The 20,781-nt window shown below is 40.2% G+C and overlaps 1 protein-coding gene across 21 annotated transcripts in view; it reads right to left on the bottom strand.

The window, feature by feature from the left end:
* The window catches only part of PTK2 (protein tyrosine kinase 2), a 404,029-nt gene that overhangs the window by 128,353 nt on the left and 254,895 nt on the right, over positions 1-20,781 (bottom strand). For all 21 annotated transcript variants that reach the window (XR_013178148.1, XM_077166685.1, XM_077166687.1 and 18 more), the window contains 4 exons: positions 17,533-17,640; positions 15,728-15,845; positions 8,956-8,986; positions 6,870-6,922 (listed from right to left, as the gene is read on the bottom strand). Coding sequence is in view for 20 of the 21 variants with exons in the window: in XM_077166685.1 (XP_077022800.1) it covers positions 6,870-6,922; positions 8,956-8,986; positions 15,728-15,845; positions 17,533-17,640 (310 nt within the window). In the remaining variant the exon portion in view is untranslated. The remainder of the gene's footprint in view (positions 1-6,869; positions 6,923-8,955; positions 8,987-15,727; positions 15,846-17,532; positions 17,641-20,781) is intronic.

Genomic DNA, 20,781 nt, shown 5'->3' with positions numbered 1-20,781 from the left:
TTCTTTTCCCGATAGTTTCTGTTTGTTTTTGGAATTCAGATGTTCCATCCTCCAAATCACTAATTCTATCTTCTGTCTCTTTGAATCTATCATTGTAGGTATCCATTGTTTTTTCTATCTTTTCTACTTTGTCCTTCACTTCCACAAGTTCTGTGATTTGTTTTTTCAGTTTTTCTATTTCTTCTTTATGTTCAGCCCATGTCTTCTTCATGTCCTCCCTCAATTTATCGATTTCGTTTTTGAAGAGGTTTTCCATTTCTGTTCGTATATTCAGCATTAGTTGTCTCAGCTCCTGTATCTCATTTGAACTATTGGTTTGTTCCTTTAACTGGGCCATATTTTCAATTATTTGAGCGTGATCCGTTATCTTCTGTTGGCGTCTGCGCATTTAGACAGATTTCCCTGGGTATTGGATCTAAAAGTTTGGGAGATTTTTCTGTGAAATCTCTGGGTTCTGTTTTTCTTATCCTGCCCAGTAGGTGGCGCTCGTGGCACACGTTTGTCTGCGGGTCCCAACAGTAAAAGGTGCTGTGGGACCTTTAACTTTGGAAAACTCTCGCCGTCCGGGAGGTTCGCTAGCCAAAGCGGCTTGAGCCGGCCCGGGGTCCGAACGCAGGGAGGGTTGCTGGCCGCCGCAGCCCGGGAAAGAGCCCGTCCGAATCTCCTAGTCAGCCCGGGGCGACAAGCGTGGAGGGAGGGCGCCAGCGGCAGCGGCCCGCCCGGGAGAGTGCACGTTCCCGGGGAGTCACGAGTTTGGAAGGGGCCTCCCCCACCCGTCACCGTTCTCCGCGGCCTGGGGATTTCCGATCCAATTCTCTCAGTTGGTCCGGGGGGCTGTGCGTGGTGTGGGCGCCAGCCGCCACGGTTTCAGGGGACCGCCTCTCCAATTCTCCCAGCCGGCCCGGGAAGGGGGAAGGGAGTGACTCCGGCCGCTTGCCGCCCCACCCGGTGAGGCCCGCGCGCCTCGGTGATCTCACCCGAGCTGCTTCTCTCAGCCAGCCAGCCATTCCAGGATGGGGTACGCTGTCTTTTTTTATCTCTGTTGTGGCTTTGGGCGCTTTCTGTATCGTTTCTACTCCCCTAGTAGCTGTCCTGGGGAAGAAACTAAGATCTGCGCGTCTTACTAAGCCGCCATCTTCTCTAAAAGTAATCTTATATAAAGAAATCATGCTCATGATCAACTAAACCAAAATAATGTTAGAAGGTTAAAAAATTTTTAACTTGCAATTAATATTGAAAAAGTCGCATCACAAAGTGGTGTATATGTTCTTTAGTGCCAACCAAGGGCCGAACAGGGACAGTGAAACCAAACATCCTTTCCTATAAATAAAAGTCACTGTATGTGTCTTCACAACAGAGATGCGTAAGAAACAGATTGTGTGGCAATCTCTAGTCCAATTATTGGTAGCCCAGACACTGAACCAGGGCCAGAGATGGTTCCACGATGACACTTCTGGTCATACTTAATGGGTAACTGTTTAAGGGTCTAGTTGTTTAAAGAAGAAAAACAACAAAAAACTAAACAAATAAAAAACTAAGAGCATTTAAAATTCAGCTCCACCCACTGACCTGCAATTGTCTTTATTTCAGGGTAACTTGTGCTTATAGGAAACACTGTTGGAACACCTCGCTTTGGCCAATACTTAGAAAATTCCTTCAATGGGATACAAGCACTGGCCTCTCAGATATAGTCTAAGTGCTACCTGAGTTTTACGCATTAAGCCCAAGTTTCCTAGAACACCTAATAGGTTTAAAGAAAATTATGATTAATTTAGGCCCTCAGGGCAATGTGTATTGGTAAAATATTTTTGTAGATCCCTGTTAATATTATACTTCCTTTAATGGAGAAATCTTCTCCAGATTTCAAAGACAAACCTTTCACACATTCAACATCAACTGTAACTGTTATACTACTGAAGATATCTAACAAGTACAGTTAGTTTGCAATGAAATAGGAAGGAATGCCTGGAATTAGTCTCTGGAAGTAAGGATGTTGCTTTATTTTCCAAGGTGGGATCCATCAAGAACTGAAAAGCATTATCTAGAATCCCACTCCTCCTGCTGGCTATCCCCATTCCCTTTGCTCAAAACCTCCTAAGAAAGAGTCCAAAACATTTTACAGTGGTGAGTGCACAAGGAATCATTTGCGCACTCCAAAAACTCTCATTGGCATTGACAGCTCTGAGTATTTTTGCCTTTCTTCTTTCTGCTCCTTCCACCTGGAGGTACTAAGGCCCAGCACTCCTCCAGAGTAGACTGCCTAAGGAATTAAATGATACATTTAAAAACAACTACTAAGCATTATGTCTCAGGTAGTGAACAGATAAACAGAATATGATTCTGCTTTTAAGGGGTTCATTTTTTAGTGGAAAAGAGGGTTTCTAAAATACTTAAGGACTATTCATACAGAGAGGTGAACAGGGTATTATTACAACTGAGGAACAAGAGTCCAACTCTTCCTGGAGTAGTCAGGGGAGGCTTCTTGGAGGAGGTGACATATGCATGGGTTTGGAAGATGAGCAAGAATCCTTCCAGGTGCTTCTTCATCTGGACTTGTAAACTCCCTTAAATTGCTATTCAAACACAACATAGCCTAGAAGGTAATAATGACCTGAGTTCCACTCCTCACACCATCATTTTCAAGGTATGACAATGAATTTCAGTTTCCTCCTACTTGTGAAACAGGCTATGGTAAGGCTTAAACAAGATCCTTGAAGGGCTTTCCAAATGCTACATACACGCATTTGTGGACATCAAGGCTTAGCACCACGCACACCATGTTGTTAGTACTTATTAAAAAGAGCCCTGTTGCCCACTGGTCATACGTAACACATGGCCTCACCCCTGTGCCTTAATTACCTTGCCAACTGAGCCCCCTGCCTGCTGTTTCATCTACCCTCACATCACCTCCTCAGAGATTCTCTTGACCAGGACTATAACAGGCCTCAATTACTCTCAAATTACCACTTGATTTTTTTTTTTCGTCAAAATTAACTTTATTTTTCAGCTTATTTCATTGGGATGGGATAAAAAAGTTGGCATATGTAAAAAGGGCACTGATATCAGGCCTAATACAAGAAGATACCTCTGGGCAGGTGGTAGGAAGACAGAAGTAGGAAATTTTTAAGTGAGTTCAAATGTTAGTTCTGCCACAATCTATGCAACTGGAAGTCACTTCTCTGTAAGCCTATTTTCTCATCTGTCAGGGTTTTATGTGAAATCATTCAAGTTACCGCTGTAACATTCTGAGCCTCTTGTCATGACACAAACCTTTGTGACCCTGTAAAGACCACACTGGTATAGGTGGAGGAGAGAAGGCCGCAGTGGTTGTGGTGCCTTGAGGACTTGGTCTTGGCTTAATACACCCTCCCTGGTGTTTCCTCAGATAAGGCAGTCTGGGACCCAAAGCCAGATGGTTTAGACAAGCTGGTGGCACCCACACCCAAATCTGAAGTGACTGGGAATAAAGGGATGGGGAAGGATCAGCACCTTTTCTAGAGTGAGGAAGCCACAAAAGGTAGTACAGTTCTGATTCAAATCTGCCCGAATGGAAAAGTATCTGAATCCTTTTGCTACCTTTTCTCCCCAACTGCTATGTTCTCTGTTTTGGCACACCTCCAAGTCTGACAGCCCCTCCGTTAGCTGTCCTCCAATATTCCTTCCTACTTTGTTTCTTTAATTGCCTGCTATTCCCTTCTAAAACTGAATGTGAACTCTTTTAGGGCTCAGCTTTCTCCTTCTAGCTTGAGGTTCTCTTCTCCTCAGTGCCCAAAATGCTTAATGTGTTTATAGAGTGTGTGCTGCTGATCAGGCAAGGAAACAAGTCCCTCACTTGGCTTGAAAGGCTGTGGTTTGGGGAGGGGAAGAGTGAAGGCTCATGGTGAGCCCTGGAGCCCAGGGAGAAACAGGCATGTTTCTATGATCATTCTGGAAAGTTGTGGTATGTTTTTCACCACCTGATTTTAATCCACTGTCCACAGTTCGCCTCCACCACAAAAATGTAATCTCCGTAAGGTAGGGATTTTGCTTTGTCCACTAAAATACCCCAGTTCCTAGAACAGTGCCTGGCACACTGCAGGTGCTAATAAACACTTGCTGAACGAATCTATGTAAAAGGAGGAAGGTAAAACTGGAATACTATCCATCTTGCAAAGTTCGAGTATGAGAGGAAAGCAGAAACCATGCATGGCACGGAGATAGACTTTGGCACCCACCACCAGTTGGAGATAGAACCGGCTCCCTATAGGGAGGCAGCTGCAGAATTCCATAGGGATCTGGGAGCAATGTAGCTTCCACCCCGGGGCCAGCAGTACATTCCATAGGGTGCAATGTTTCCAGGTTGCTAGGTATAGAAATGATCTTGGGGTTTCAGAACAGTACTAGTTTTCTAGGTATTAACAAATATATCCCCAGAAGTGCCAAACATTAGCTTATGGGCTAAGTGTAACATATAAGCTTCTGGCTGGCCTGATATTGCTTTACAGTCTTTGTAGAAGATATAAATATACCACACTTGTTAGCCCAATTTCACCTAAATGAACAAACAGTAGGCAGAATAACTAAAGATCAATAATAATCTATTAAAAAAATTAGTTCCAAACAAAAAATAAAATAAATAAAAATTAGTGCCATATCATTAAATATACATTGGATATTGATCAATCCCCTTTATCTATATTTATACATTCCTAAAATGATACTCATATTTAACGTATAACTTTGAAGCATGGGAATGTTTGAAGTGTGAAGATGAACAGAACATCCTAGTTGACGGAATGGCTCAAGCAGAAGTACAAAGGTAAGAAGGCAATGGGGGGGGACGCTAATTATCAACTTTATTTGGCTGAGAAACAATGAGGAAGAGGGGAATGCAGTGGAGACACAGGACAGACAATGGAAGGGCTCTGACGGCTAGGCTAAGTGGACAAAATTTCTTCAGATGGAAAGAAAATTACTACTGAAGGCTTCTGATCAGAGAATAGACTGAATTAAATTAATGTGACAGAAATCAAATAATTAACATTCCAGGTTGCTAGGGATAGAAACGACCTCAGGATTTAAGACAGTACTATTTTCTAGGCATCAACTTATAAAGATATTCCTAGAAGTGGAACTGAAATAGGAAAAGGAACAAGAATAAAAGCTTCTGTTGGGACCTGTTTCATTTCACTGCTTTGATCATCTGAAGGCAGATGTGGGAATGGACGCTATAGGACATTTCAGTTCTCTCTTCAACTTGGAGTAACGGTGGCGAGAACATGTGGCAAACACCACAGCAAGGGAAGTTGTCAGTTTCTGGGGCTCATTTTCACATTTGTATTTCAGTCAGGCAAGGATATGGAACACAGCAGTAATGAATTACTGAAAACCTAGCTTGAGTCTCACTGACTCTACAGAATGTTCTTCAGACTGCTGACTGCTGCCTACCCGGGGCTCACACTATGCTCACCGTCCTTGCTACTTTTGTAAGTGGTGGCCTTTTTCTCTTCAAGTAGAGAGCCTGGGTCACATCCGCCAAACCTCCTGCTCCCACTACATACTCAACAAGGACAAGCTCAGCAACACAGATGCATGCTGATTACTGACTTGTTTAGCTCCCTAGTAGCTGCTTCTGGGAACCTGAAGCGACTCCAGCAAGTCTTAAATTAAGTGAGTCAATCACAGAAAGCAGTCTGCAAGGACGATTAACCATTCTGTTTTAGAGCATGCTGGCAATCAGTCCCAAAGCTGGCCAGGCACCTATTGTCCAAGAAGACAGGCTGGTGGCAATCCAGTGAGAGAACTTCTCTCCACTCAGTCAGGAAGCGATCAATGACCTCTCAAGTCAAAGGTGGGACTAGATCAGCATTGCACACAATTTATCACTCTGGGCATGTCTGCCAAGTATATAAATACAAGCACGAACACCTTTTGAAGAAGGGCTTGAGGGATGGTTGTACACAATAAAACAATATGTAATTTTATTTTTACTTGAAAGCATTAAAAAAGCAGCCAGTCATCAACTAGGCAAAAGTACAAAACTAAATTTCAGGAAAACTGACTCAAAATAAATTAAGGAGACAGGGATTAGCTCTCTTCTAAATTAAACTGTCAGGTGTAAAAGTTACTAGGAAATTACTACTTTAGAAAATACATACACATGCATACACACAGCATATAAATCTAAGAACAGACTATATAAGCATATGCATGTATACATAGCAATATATTAAGATACCAACTCGAGTCCACCGAAGACACTTTTTCCATTCCAATATTTTCCACATTTTCAAATAGACATGTTTTTAAAACATACCAGGAAAAACATCACAAAACTCATGCTATCAGCAAATAGTTAAGATAATGTTTATTAATAGTATCCTAACTATATTTAAAAAGACTTCATGGGGAGATCCGGATTCAATTCTCAGACCATGCACACATGTCTACTCTCCAAGAAAAGCAATATGCAAACACCATTTTATGTTAACCGTGAAAAAGGCAAAAAGTTTACAAATATTTCACATTTCCCAATCAAAATTCAAAAAACAATACATGAAATATATTTGGTTAGATTCTGACAAATTGCAAAGATAAATGATAACAGCAACTTCCAAAGTAAAAATGTTCACTCTAAATATGATTGGTATGACACTGAAACAGAAAAGTAACTCAGAATTTTATATGTTCTGGTGAGTAACTTGATATCATAGATATATGTCTTATCTAAAAAGCAGTCTGAGTGATATTTAAAACCATGAAATTAAAGTAAAACTATACAAATGTATATAGCCAGACACTGCATTTTTATAAGCTATTCTAGAAGGGAAGCAATCATCACTACAACGGCTCTAAACTGCTCTGTAAGGTTTCCTACTTCAAACCCTTACCTGACATGGAGACCGCATGTGTCCGCACACCTTGCTTTTCACTGTTGGCCAGCCTGAAACAGAAAGGCGCAGACCTGTGAACGCCACACGCTCTTCAGGACCAAATAACCGGGCCTTCATTCACATGGGAACTACCTACAGTTAGGAGGATCATGCTTCTTCTCATGGAGACTACATTTCAGAAGGGTGAATTTTTTTTAAAAATTGGACTTTATAACCTGAGGCACTAAAATAACCAGACTGCTTTAATGATCAGAAATTAAAACAGACAACTGAAGAAACACTGAACTGCTGTGAGGGAGCGACTAACTCACAATGATAGTGACTTAAAAGCTGCTATACTATTTAATGGGATGTACAAGTGTTAGACATAATTTTAAGTGTATATGCTAGACTGTAAGGGATTTCCCAAAAGTTAAACAAAAGCAAAACAAAAACAAAAACAAAAACTACCTGAAACTGAATTTTTCTCTCTAAAATATAATTTGAAAGACTATGGTATAAACTGGTCCTTGTTAAAGACAAAGTGTTTAGAAAACCAGGGAGTATACTGATATATATTATAATTTATGGGCTGAAAAAAGATAATCTTAAGGTATCTTTCTGGTTACATGTTTATGGAATGGCTCAACCAGAGTAGTATTTTACATATCTACCCACATGAAATCAAATTTTGGCCAAAAGTTTTTAGTGACATTTAAAAAAATGCAAGTATACTTCAGTTAAGAACTTCTGTAAAGCACAAAACCGAGAAAAAAAGAAACACTAGAGTGTACTTAGATATATGTTACATTGATCTTTTTATAAAAGAAAACTTTTTCCAGATACATAAAGCATTTACTGTAGAGCAACTGGAGATGAAGAAGGAAAAGGCCTCTGGGAAAGCTTCATGAAACCAGAAGGTAGGAGTGAAAACTAGCAGATACCACACTGTGATCTCCCAGTTGAGAGAGAAATACCGAACACATTACCAGCCTTCTGGCACCAAGGTATCTCTCTCTAAGTGCCTTAATTTGGATATTTTTTTTAGCCTTGCCTTAATTTGGACATTTTCACTATAACTTGCAGTTTAATAAATTCCCCTTTTTAAAAAGCCATTCCATTTCTGGTATATAGCATTCCAGCAACTTCCAAACTAGAATATAAGCATTTGCTGTAGTAAACCACAGCTGCGAGTAGAAGAATATGCGTGAAGCCCTGTGAGTTCTCCTGGAGGAACACCAAAGCTGCGGATGGTCTTTGGACTTCAGGAATTCCTCATAATAACCCAGGCAGGTAAGAACAATGGCCAGTGGAGGGAAATGGGGGGGTGGGGTGGCGGTAAAGGAGTGAGGGGAATGGACTATAGGACCTGTCAATGGGCTGGCTGCGGAGGACAGGGAGCAGACAAAACAAGGACCATGCCCAGTGGTCCCCTGGGTTGACTCTTCCTCAGCAGGTGCCTTGGAACCCTGCACAAATCTCCCTCTTAGTTCCCCAGTTCTCAGCTGTGGTGGTCAGGCTCATGTGTAAACTTGGTCAGGTGACGGCACTCTTCGTCTGTTCAAGCAAGCACTGGCCTGTTACTGCCAGGACATTTCGTGGACTTAAATCATTGGTAAGCTGATTGCATCAATGGCTGATTACATCTACTGTTGACTAATGAGAGTGTCTTCCACAATGAGAGACATTTAATCCAGTCATTATATAAACAAGTAAAGAAATATAATATGAATTTCTTCTCTTCAATTTTCTTGCTTATACAATAGCCAGAATGGTACCTATGTTTCAGGGTCCTCATAAAGATTAGAGACAATATATAAAGTACTCGTTAAACCGGCCTCATATTATTATTCTCACTGTGACATTTCTTTAGCTCTCCCATTGAAATTATAATAAAGGGGAAATTCAGTTTTAAAACTTTTGGATTAAATCTAAACACACAATTTGATTTATATTTATTTGTTTAAACTTGGAAATCTGTGTCTCTTAGTTTCCAGATCATATATAGAAAAATTTTATTTTTGAGGCAAATGTATAACAAAGGGCAGTGATTTCCTTAAAATTCATAACAAAAATAAAAAAATATGCAGAAAGCAGAACTTACTTTGGTATTGATGGTAAAGCCCGTTCACCTTCTAGAAAAAAAAAGTGAAGAGAGACGTGAGTTTCCCTTTATTTCTTCTTAAAGAATATGCCTAAAAATGAGGTAAGGAGAATGAGTTCTATTCCAGCATTTTAGCAAGAATCCTTTAAATACAGTTATTATACTGATTATTTTAGGTTTCCATTGCTTTATGGTGAATACTTATAAACAAACATAAATTGTACATGCATAGCTTAGAAGGTACTGTCTAACCAAAAACAAAGCTCTAAGTTGGTAAAGGATCTCCTTCCCAGGAGACTGATAGAAATGCTCACTAGTAATGATACCAAAACCTGTGCAGGAGACACAGCCCTCTACAAAGCAAACCCACAGGTCAGTAAGCTGCCAGAAAGGCAGGGGCACCAAAATGTCTGCAGAGCTGGTCCTGCACACTCCTCACTGGGAGTGGGCCAACCTGGCAGCTCCTAGCACACAGGTGGCCCCACCTGTGAAAGCAGGGAAACTCATCCCTCTGGCCACAGGGACTGGTCCAATCCCAGTGAAGCTCAAGACTTCTGTTCAGTGGTTGAGGGAGGCCCTGTGAGCCCCAAACACTCCTTTGTGAACCTCACTGGTCTAGTGGAGATTAATCTAATAGCCTCTTAACTGATCCTCTCTTCTAATCCATCCCTGAGCTAAACAGCTACCAGAATAATCTTCCCAAATTACAAATTCTCCTGCTTAAAATTTTAGTGCTTCTTAAATAGCTTTCAGGATGAAATGCAAGCCCCTCAATTAAACCCACACGGCACTGCTTCCTTTTTATCAGCATGCTAGCATCCTTGGAGGGCTGTGTAGGGAGCTGGAGGCAGCAGGCAGACACCTATCTACCACCATTTCTAAGCCTTTCTCGGCAGCTCCCCGACAAAGACCCCGTGTGTACTGACACGTGCCTGCAGTTCCTCTCTTTGCATTTGCCTTTGAACTAATTCCAATGGATCCCTGCTCCCCCGTCAAACCACTGAAATCTCCCATGTCAAAGTTACCAATGATCTTGCCTTGCTAATTCCAACAGCTCATGCAGGCTTAGCATTTAACCCAGCAAATCACTTTCAGGGCCTTGCACTTCTGCTCATCTTCTCACAGATCCCTTCTTAGTGTCTCCTGGGTCCACTTTGTCTTCTTGTTGGTGCGCGATGGAGAGCTCAGCATTCACTCCTGTCCCTCTCACTTCCTCTGTAATCCACCTCATCTAGGCTTACGGTTTTAAATACAATACATAATCGACAACCCCCAAATACACATCTCCAGCCTGGATCTCTCCCCATCTGGCATCTCCCTCTGGATGGCTTAAAAGGCATGGAGGGCTTGCACATGCTCAAAACTGAGTCCTGAGGGCAGGGAACTGCACATTTCCCCTCGCTCAGGTGCAAACCTGGAGACAACACAATTCTTCTGTTTCTCATTCCATTCAGTGTCAGTGAATGCTAGGGCTTTGCTTTCAAAACACAACGAAGCTCTCACTTCCCACCACCTTCCAGCTCATCAGGCTCATCAGGGGTTTCTACCATGCCAGCAGTCTGCTGATTGGTCCTGTGTTACCAGTACCAGGGCTGCCTCACCAGTCTGTGGCTGCAGGGGGGGACTCTCTAGAACACAAGTCAGATCACTTGACTCCTCTCACAAGCCTTCCAGAGGAAAAGCAAGAACCCTGCAGTGCCTCTCAGACCCTCCACCTCACCCTCTTCCACTTTCCTCTCTCACATGCCAGCAAACAGGGGCCCTGTTGCTCTGCGCAACCCCCAAGCAAGGCCTTCACAGTGTTTGTCAGCCTCTCGGTCTGGCATGCTCCTCATCTCCAGATATCCTCGGCAGTCCTTCTGACTCCTTCAAATGCATCCCTTTCAAGAGACCGTCCCTGACGACTATATTTAAAGTGGTATCCGCTACCATTATCCCCCTTTCCTATTCTATTTTTCTCAATGAGGCTGATCACCATTTGCTATATTATATACTCTATTATTTTATTAACTTACTTATCCTGCATATTGTATGTCAGTCTCACCTTAGTGAAATATTTGTGTATGCAGTAATATTTCTTTTTCGTTTATTGCTAAATCCCCTATCTTACAACTGTGCCTGAAAAATGGTAAGTGCTCACAAAATAACACATGTCAAATGCCATGGCTTCTCTGGCCTGGCCATCCAACCCCTCCAATCTTGTTTTCTACTTCTATAGAAAGTACATTGATCCTATACTATTCCATAGTATTTTCCTGGACACACTGCTGCTGTTACACGTTGCATGCTTCGGAAAGGGCTCTTCTTTCTGGCGGGAACAACAGTCCCTAATCTTTCAAAGCTCAATTTAAGTACCACTTCCTCTAGGGATCCTTCCTTGAATATCCATTCGATTTAGGTGCCCTCCTATGTTTCTGCTGCACTAACAGAGCACTTATCATGCATCATAATTCTATGCAGACTAAACTGATGGTGTCACCGTCAGTTAAGATTCAACCTGTGCAAAGGCAGCCCTACCACCCACCCCACAGAGAGAGCGTCTAACACCTTAGGGGTTCTCAGATCACTGCTTTTTAAATGAGCGAATAAATTGGCCCTGGATCTCAAGCAAGTCACTATGAATAACTGTTTATTCACTTACAAAAGAAATTATACAACCTAATAAGCAGGGATAGTTGTGTGAAGCTTAAATAACTGTGCATAGTTTTATAAAACCCACTGCTTAATATCCATTATCTCACAGGAATCCAAATCTCCTCATTCTCTGACCTTCTGGACATCCAAATTTCAAGCAAAATAACGCAGTTACACAGCAAGTCCAAACTCAGATTAAGCGGGAAAAAAGGTCAGATGATTAATTTATTATCACATGAACACTAACATGGTCAAAACACCGCACCCAACAGTGCCAATAATAATATGCCCTTTCAAATGAAACTTTATTGTGATCTCTACAAATACACTTTTTAAAAAAATTTCTACTTCTCTAAGAGAAAAAAATCCATTATTATTTTTTTGGTTAATATAGACTTCCTGCGTAGCTGGGCATGGGTAGAAGGAAAGGAGGTTGTAAATAAGTTGATGAACAAACGCAGGATTCTACAGAGTAAATAAGGAAGTAAGAAGGTAACAGAATCTTGAGAAAAATGACAACAGACACCAGCAGCATTACAAATAAATGAAGTACTAACTAAAATGCACAAATCTGGGAGTTAATTTTTAACACTCCTTTAAATACTCTGCTGAATTAACATATGGCTTATTATGTGAATCATGTGGTATATACCTTATTCCTTTGAATAAAGGATTTAAACTTGCATTACCCCATATTTTAATTTTATTTTTAGAATTTATTTTTAGAAAATGAGACATTTTAATTTTTGAATAGATTTTTCTATTGCTTTTAATTATGATATCAGTACAAATTCAATATATCTAAATCATAAAGGTATATAATATGGAACATAAATGATTAATTTGAAGTTCCCTCCCCTACTTCAAATACAATGTGCCTCTTCCTTAGAAGCATACACACTGTCTAGTTCGGTACTTAACTTCCCAGACTTCTTTTGTGCTTGTAAACACACAACTTGCATTGAAATATACATATAAATATATAGGCTTACATGTAAGTTAATGCAAAAATGGGCTCATTCCATACTGTTTGTTCTTTACTTTCTTATTTTCACTAACTATAATGGTCATTATTGTCAATTCTGGGTGTATACAGCCATCTCATTTCTTTATAGTTGCGCAGTATTGAATCACACATCATACAATTTATTAATTCCCATCCTGGGGACATTTAAGTTGTTTCTAATTTTTTGCTATAATAAACAATGTAATAGTGAACATCCTCATGACAATGGCTCTATAGGACCAAGCTCTAGAAGGCAGAATACTGGATTAAAAAGCAGAAGTAAACTGTCCTCTGAAAATGTATACTGAAACAAAGTAAAAGAGTACCAAGGCAATAGCCTTGTCAATAATGGATGTTACCAGTCTTTTTACCAATCTAATAAATACAAAATGGCATCTCTTGCTATTTATGTCATCTGTGTACTGGATATTTGTATTTCCTCGTCTTTGGGGGGTCCACTTTAAAATTGGGCCATATTTTACTTTCCAAGCTGGAAGAATACTTGAACAACAGAGATTTTTAACTCTTTATTGTATGTGTTACAAATGTTCTCCTTGGGAGAATTTGGATTTCTCAGGTACAGGTTCAATCCCTGTATTTCTAGAAATAAGAGGGCTGTGACCTCATCAAAGTAACTCTTTTGCCAGATATATTTATGTTTGTGGGATATCTTTTAAAAATGTGTAACCTTTTACTTATGGAAGTTTTTTAACATTTACATAATGAAATCTATCAATTTTGTTCTTATCTCCTGGGTTTTGCAGCACACCTGCACTACACCTCCACCTCAGTGCACAGTATTCAGTGTCATTCTTGAGGCAGGAAACCTACCTAAGAATGATGAAAGGAGGACTCTGTATTAAAATTTGCCTAATTATTTCCTTTGATGAGAACTGTATTAAGTGGTGTGATGGGTTCAGGTGTCAGCTTGGCCAGGTGATGATGCTCCTTTTTCTGTTGCTATGGACTTAAATCAGCAAATGAAATTCATCTACAGCTGATTACATCTGCAGTCAGCCAAGGAGAGTTCCTTTCCCAATGAAGGATGCTTAATTCAATTAGCTGGAGGCTTAAAAGAGAAAGGTCAGACCAGAGCTCAGCAGGTTCAGCATACCTCATCTGGGCACTGGGAGCTCAGACCCAGACATTTGGAGATGCAGAAAGGAATCGCCCTCGGGAAAGTGGGGAAAGCTGTTTGAACACAGAATCTGGGAGGTTAGTCCAACAGACATCCACTGTGTGCCTTCCCATGTGACAGAGAAAGTCAGAGGAAAGCCAGTTGCCCTTCCTCTGAAGAACTATAAATTTGCAACTAAATAAGTCTCCTTATTAAAAGCCAATCCATCTCTCTGGTGTGTTGCATTACAGCTTTAGCAAACTAAAACCAAGTGTTTACTATAGAATTTTACCAAAATTGCAAAGTTGATACTGAACTTTCTTGCAGGTAAGGTCATGTAACCACTTTGTACTGAGACACTGATTTACAACTTTTTAAAATAAAAAACTACTTACTAAAAAGGAGACAGGCAAACATCTAGTTTTCATCTCAGGGCAACCGGTCATATTTAACATACTTCACAAAGCACTGTCTTTAGGTGAGGAATTCTCTTGAAACATTTAAATACATACAAGGTATTTACCTCTGTTTAAAGAACAAAGTAAAAAATCTAGAGCTTATGCCTGCAAAAGCTTTAAATGAAATAGCTTTTTCAACTTCATTTATTATATTTCATACAAAGAAAACTATGAAAAATATATATCATATTTTAAAAAAACACCAAATGAATAGAATTAGTTGGTCTAATCATAGTGGAAAATACATCTTCGCTATGTTAGCCATGTCCTTGAAATCATGCACTATTATGTTTATTTAGTGGAATTTTGGTTTGTGGTTTTATAGCTATTGTTTTCAGAGCAAAACATCTTTTGAACAAAGTTCCAGTGACTCCACTATGTAAACATACCTCCATACCCCACACCCCTCCCTAAAAATGCTTTGTGAGAATATTTTCCTACTGGGCAGGATGAGTTTTCTGCTGTTATTTAAGAGCAGTTCAGCACTTTTGCTTTACTTGTGTCTTTCTGTGTCACTTTCAATATTAAACTCAACTCTGCTTACATGACCACAAAAGGCAGAGTGTTTCAGGATTTTCTGTGCCAACATCACAGCCCTGGAAGGTTAGTGGGAATGGGTCTTGGTGGTGATTACATACCACAGCGGGCTGCTTTACAGTTACTGTTTGGATGCATGTAACCCTCCCATGTAAAGTAGCTATCATTCTGGTTTTACAGAGGAGGGTTCTGAATGTCAAGGCTCACATGCTGGGTCACTATCACACCCCTGCAAGTGGGCAGCAACAGGTGCAGTGACAGCCACTGAACTTTACTCAGTGCTGCATGTAGCAGGCAGGTGCCTAGCTCTCACATCAGGCAGGGCTTTGTTCCTCCTAGTACAATGGGAGCAGGACCCAGGCCCAGAGGGAAGAGTACTTTACAGGTGATAGCACCGATTTGGGATTTGAACTACATTATCATCCTGCTTGGAATACTTTCATTTGATGCTTTCAGAAGTCCAAATACTCTGAAACACACCTTCCCACACAATTTCTGAAGTGATCTTCTTTTTCTAGGATATTTATTTATTCCAATCTTTGATTTCACATCATAACTCAGTATTTATTTTGTTGTTCTACTACTCTAAGCCTTTAAGATATGTAAAAAAAAAAAAAAAAAAAAAAAAAACAGGAAACAGACTCTAGCACATATTAGAAGGGACACTTAAAAAAACAAACAAACAAACAAAAAACCCAGAATATCATCTCCAAAGTTTATTTTAAAATATTAATGGTAAACTGGAAAACAAAAATTAACTAAAAATATATAGTTGAAAACACAGCATTCTAAATAGAAATACCATTTTCTTTAAGCTCTTTTCAAACACAGCTCCAGCCTGTGCCAAGTGTGAACCGGATCACTGTTCCTCAGAAAACAAATACAGCATCACGCCGTGATAAGTTATTCCTTCGGGCCTCACCACATGCACATAGCTATCTGAGAGAAGGGTTGAAGACTATTGGAAGTAAGACTGACTACCAATTCAAAAGGCATGCTCAAACAGAAACAGAACCTCACCTTTCTGGGGTCTGATGATAAAAGACTGGGTGGCCCCACTCACCAGCCGGCAGTACCCATCTATTAAGTCAGCCATGTTCTCTGCGATGGTCAAGGATGGCGCTGTCACCGTCAGAGGCTAAACAGGGAAAAAGGCTGATGAAGAGACATTATTGTTTTTTCCAACAATCAGAAGGACAGCTGCAGCTGCACTGTGACATCAGACCTCTACACACTTGAAAACAGAGAAGCGTAGGAGTGAAACAAGATTTGTCATAAGAGAGTGAAAAAGGAAGTGCGATACTTAAGGACATTATTCCTAGAAAATGTAACACAAGGCAAACCCAGATGAAAACAGAAAAATCACTTAAACTGAGACTCACTTTCTAGGAAAGGAGATGAAAAAGTACTTTCACTTCAGAATGTCTGGCAATTCTGGTATATTCTCATTAAGGGAAGAAGTTAAGATAAACAGTAAGTTACAATAGGACATTAAAGTAGACTAACTTGGAGTACATTTCTATCAATCATCTATCGTAATTTTTCTAACATTAAAGAAAACTGCCAAGATTTCATTACTTTTTGCATGGACACCATGCAAAGGATAGGTTACATTCTCTTTTCAACATAAAACACATCCAATTTTGATAAACTTTCTAAAAACCTATCTCTAAGTGTTATCCAGGAAATAATTAAAAACTGTGTTTTTCAAATATAGGTATATCCCAAGTCATGTTATTACTCATAATCCCCTACTAAATGAACAACTTCTCTCACCTGCATTATTCTAAACACTATTTGGTGAGGTAGCAAAAAGAAAGGAGGGGTGGGACACGGTGGCTCAACAGGTAAGAATGCTTGCCTGCCAAGCCCGAGGGCCCGGGTTCGATTCCCAGTGCCTGCCCATGTAAAAAAAAAAAAAAAAAAAGAAAGGAGGCCAGTCTGAAAATGTTGCTGCCAAAAAAGAATATTACTGAGATATGTGCAGAAGTTTCAATTTGCATTGAGGTTTCAATTTTATAAGACACCTTCAGAAAATCAGATTTCTTAGAGCTTTAAAAGTATCATTGGTCTTAAAGAATCACAGGGCAGAAAGGAATAGTGGTTTAGGCACCTGTAAAATCAGGGAGGATTGCGAATAAACCCACCCAGAGAAGCTGCTGAAATAGACCAAAGAAATTCGCTTTGTTGAATGTTAATAGGGAAATTCCAAAAATGTGTTTAGTATGTGAGATATGTGGTTCATCTTTCAGACAGGGCCATATGATTTAGTATTTGCCAAATAATCATTTCTTGTCTTTAACACAATAACAGCTCTGGATCTAGACTGTCTGGTTATGAACTCCATCTCTTATCACCTACTAAGACCTTGGCCAACTCCTGTGCCTCAGTTTCCTCATCTTTAAAATGGGGGTAACCAAGATTTCTCAAAACATCTACTTTCCTGGGTTATAAAACTAGCATGTGCAACTATTACAACCACTAACTATTACTGGAGAAAGTCTGGGAAATGCCTCTCTTATGTAGTTAGCAAGGTATATTTTTAAAATATAATTTCAAAATTATGTATTTTAAAATATAATTTCCTTGGTAATTCATGACATTCCTTAAACATCTTCATGGTGTACTCTTGATATTAAATTTGTCGCTGTTCCATTATTCTTGGGACATATAATCATCATCATTTGTAATATAACACCATATATAAGAAGCTGTGAGTTTGATGATCCATGAAACGACATCTTCACCCTAAAAAAGAACTCATTATTTCTAAAATACCATTATGTTTTAGCTTTCCTTTAATAATGAATGCTGAACCCCCTCACCTCGGGTGCTCCTGCTATTTTCAGTTGCAGCATTCCTTTCCTGTCCTTCTCTTCACTGTTGGAGTACTGAATGGTCTGCACTTGATTAAAGTCTGCCAGATGTGTAGGCTTCAGAAAGAAAAGGCAAAAATTCTGTATTACGGATGAAAGACTCACTCCCCTGATTCTGTTATTCGTCTGTGTGAAATTCCTGGGGTCCCAACCACGATCCCGTCATCTCAAGGTCATTCTTCCCATGTAGCCCCAGTGGGGATTTCTCCTTCTCAGGAGCAGCCATGAGGCCAGTGCGCACAGCTGCCTCAGCTTGGGCCCCTCCTCTCTCCTGATACCCACTGCCCTGTCACGGCTTCCTGCACTCTGATGTTAGGGATGTATTTGCTCTTTATCTCTGATGTCCAATGAGGAGACGCTATAAATGCGAGTTGGAGGAGTGAAAGTAAAATGACCACAGGGAAAGAAAGCAGAAGACAAGGAAAGGAGGGGGATCCCCAATTTTATTTGCTAGCCTGGAGGAATCTTATGAAATTCCTGGTAGGAGTGACACCCTTGTTCCCATCATCACAGAGAGGGATCTGGGCTCACTCCCTGCACAACCTGAGCTGGAGCAAGCTTCTAAAATTTAATGGAAGGCTACAGTGTTACAGAACTAGGGGAAAAAGCAGGTATCCAAACGTTCTTTCCTGTACAGACTTAATTCTCAGGATAAGCCAAGAGAGACTACAAGCATTTTTCCAAGGAGAATAAACTCTTTTCTTCTTAAAAGTACAAAATAAACCTATGTGCTCTCTATCGTTCTATTCATGACAAAAGTCACTCTGCATGTGATGGGTCCTAGGCATTTCTTCACAACTACCTCATTAAGGCCTCTTTCGAATAGGCCACTACAAGGGGTTAATTCCCCCCTTTCCAAAGGTGCCACCAAGAACAGATTATATCTTGGGAATGAGGAACTCAGACTCAGCTCCCATTCGTAGCAAAATATCTTTGCAGTTTGATTTTCAAGCACATATGTCTGGGAAGGCCTCCCTCCCTCCCACGGGAATGCCCACAAAGACAGCTCTCTACTTTCTTCAACTGGGGGTCTCGGTGGTGGCAGCACAAGCTCCCTCTGCACACTTGCTTCTCTCAGCTTCTGTGGCTTCCCACTCTTCTGTGCCTTTCTCCAACCTCACTAGCTTCTTCCACAATTCCTTATTACTGGCATCCCCCCTGTCCCATGGCACTCTATGCATGCTGATGTGCCATGGGGTTCTGTTCTAGGCCCATTCTTTGCCTCAGCTGCAAAGACCACACAAATACCATCTAGGTTCATGGCCTTAAGTACTGGCTCCAGCTCCAGCATCCCCCAAGAGCTCCACATGAGTATCTGGAAGGGATTACAAACTTAACAGTCAACAGAGTACTCCCTCAAAACACGTTCTTCCTCCAGTTGTCCCACTTCCCTTTCTTATGTTCTTTCTTAACAACCAGAATGAAAACTCCATGAAGGTAGGAATACTATGTCTTTCTTGTCCACCATGAAACCACAGGGAGGCAAGACCATGCCCAACCCAAGAGAGAATCAACTGTGAGAATATGTTAGGTGCCAGGTTATGCTCTAAGTACTGGAGCTACAGCAGTCAACAAGGAAACTACATGCTAGATTATATGAATTTGAACAGTAAACAATTATATAAGCAAATACTTAATTACAACTGTGACAAAGACTATGACAAAGCAATACAGGGTGTTGTATAAAGAAGGGAACTAATCTGCTGGGGTGGGGGGTGAGGGGGATTTGGGAGGGCCCTTGGAAGAGGTCTCATTGAGAATAAGATTTAAGAAGCTCCTTAGTCAGGACCATGTATGTTTTATTCATCATTGAACCCTCAGAATCCAGTCCACTGCCTTGCACAAGGCAGATACTCAGTATCTATGTACAAACGGACTAAAGTGACATTTGAGATGAGACACATAAGTATCACCATCAGGCAAAAAAAGAGGGAAAGTGCATTTAAGGAGGAGCCTTGACAACTGTGTTGTCCTGTGGGGTGGCTACTGAGCATGTGGTATGTGGTTTATTCAAACTGAGATGTAAAGGGTGAAATACACACCAAATCGCAAAAGACTTAGTATGGTAAAAAAGAATGCAAAATATCACAATAACTATTATATCAATTATATGTAGAAATGATATTTTGGATATATAGAGTTGAATGAACTATATCGTTAAAATTGATTCCACTTATTTTTTTTTTACCTTTTAAAATGATCACTAAAATGTTAAATTATGAAGCTCACATTGTATTTCTAATAGACAGTGCCAGAGAAGAAGGTAAATCAGAAGTCAGTTAAGTGTTTTAAGATCTGTAAAGTGGATAGGGATGCAGAATTACCTCCTGGACTTAGCTACAAGGAGGCCATTTCAGAAATCCTTATAACCTCCAATAAAAAATATACATTCTTTTTTCATGAAAGATGAAAAAAAATCAATTACACGTTTGGCCATAAAGAAGACCCTAACAAATTCAAAACAGTTAACATTTAAAACACATACCCTTTGTTTCTAACCCAACAGCACTAGAAATAATAAAATGAGATAAAAGATTCCAGAACTACTTGAAAATTAACTAACATGCTCCTAAATAACCCTGTGATAAGAGAAATAAAATGGAAATTTCAAATTATATAGAAATGCAATGAGGAGAAAACCATACCTAAGTTGGTATGGTGTTATAAAGTTACATGTACCCAGAAAAATACATTCTTAAATCTAATCCATTCCTGTGGGTGGACCCATTCTAAGGAGGATGTTTTGATGAGGCCACTCAGTTAAGGTGTGACAAACCTCATTCAGGATTCAGGGCGGGACCTAATTCTATTATTGAAGTCCTTCATAAACAGAATGAATTATATATATGTATATAGAATGAGAGAGAGTGTGTGTGCACCAGGGAAGCAATAAATTGCTTCAGCAAGAAGCTGAGAGCAAAGAAATGCCGAAGAGAAGGGAGAGATGAGTAGACACTGCCCTGTGCCTTTCTGTGGGGCAGAGGAGCCAAGGACTGCCAGCAGCTGGCCTTCAGAAGAAAGCATCATCTTGATGATGTCTTGATTTGGACATTCTCGTGGTCTCAACTGTAAGCTAATAAATTCCCACTGCATGGTATCTGCTTTAAGCAGCCTAGGAAATTAAAACAACTGGTAAGACACGTTAGATAGAAGTTGTATTTTAGAAGAAAAAGGTCCCTACGTTGAATAAGAATAAAT

Source organism: Tamandua tetradactyla, chromosome 6 (assembly GCF_023851605.1).
Source record: "Tamandua tetradactyla isolate mTamTet1 chromosome 6, mTamTet1.pri, whole genome shotgun sequence".
In the NCBI taxonomy this organism is placed as follows: Eukaryota; Metazoa; Chordata; class Mammalia; order Pilosa; family Myrmecophagidae; genus Tamandua; species Tamandua tetradactyla.
Note: the sequence above shows the minus strand (reverse complement) of the source record. Positions and strands in the feature narration are given on the sequence as shown.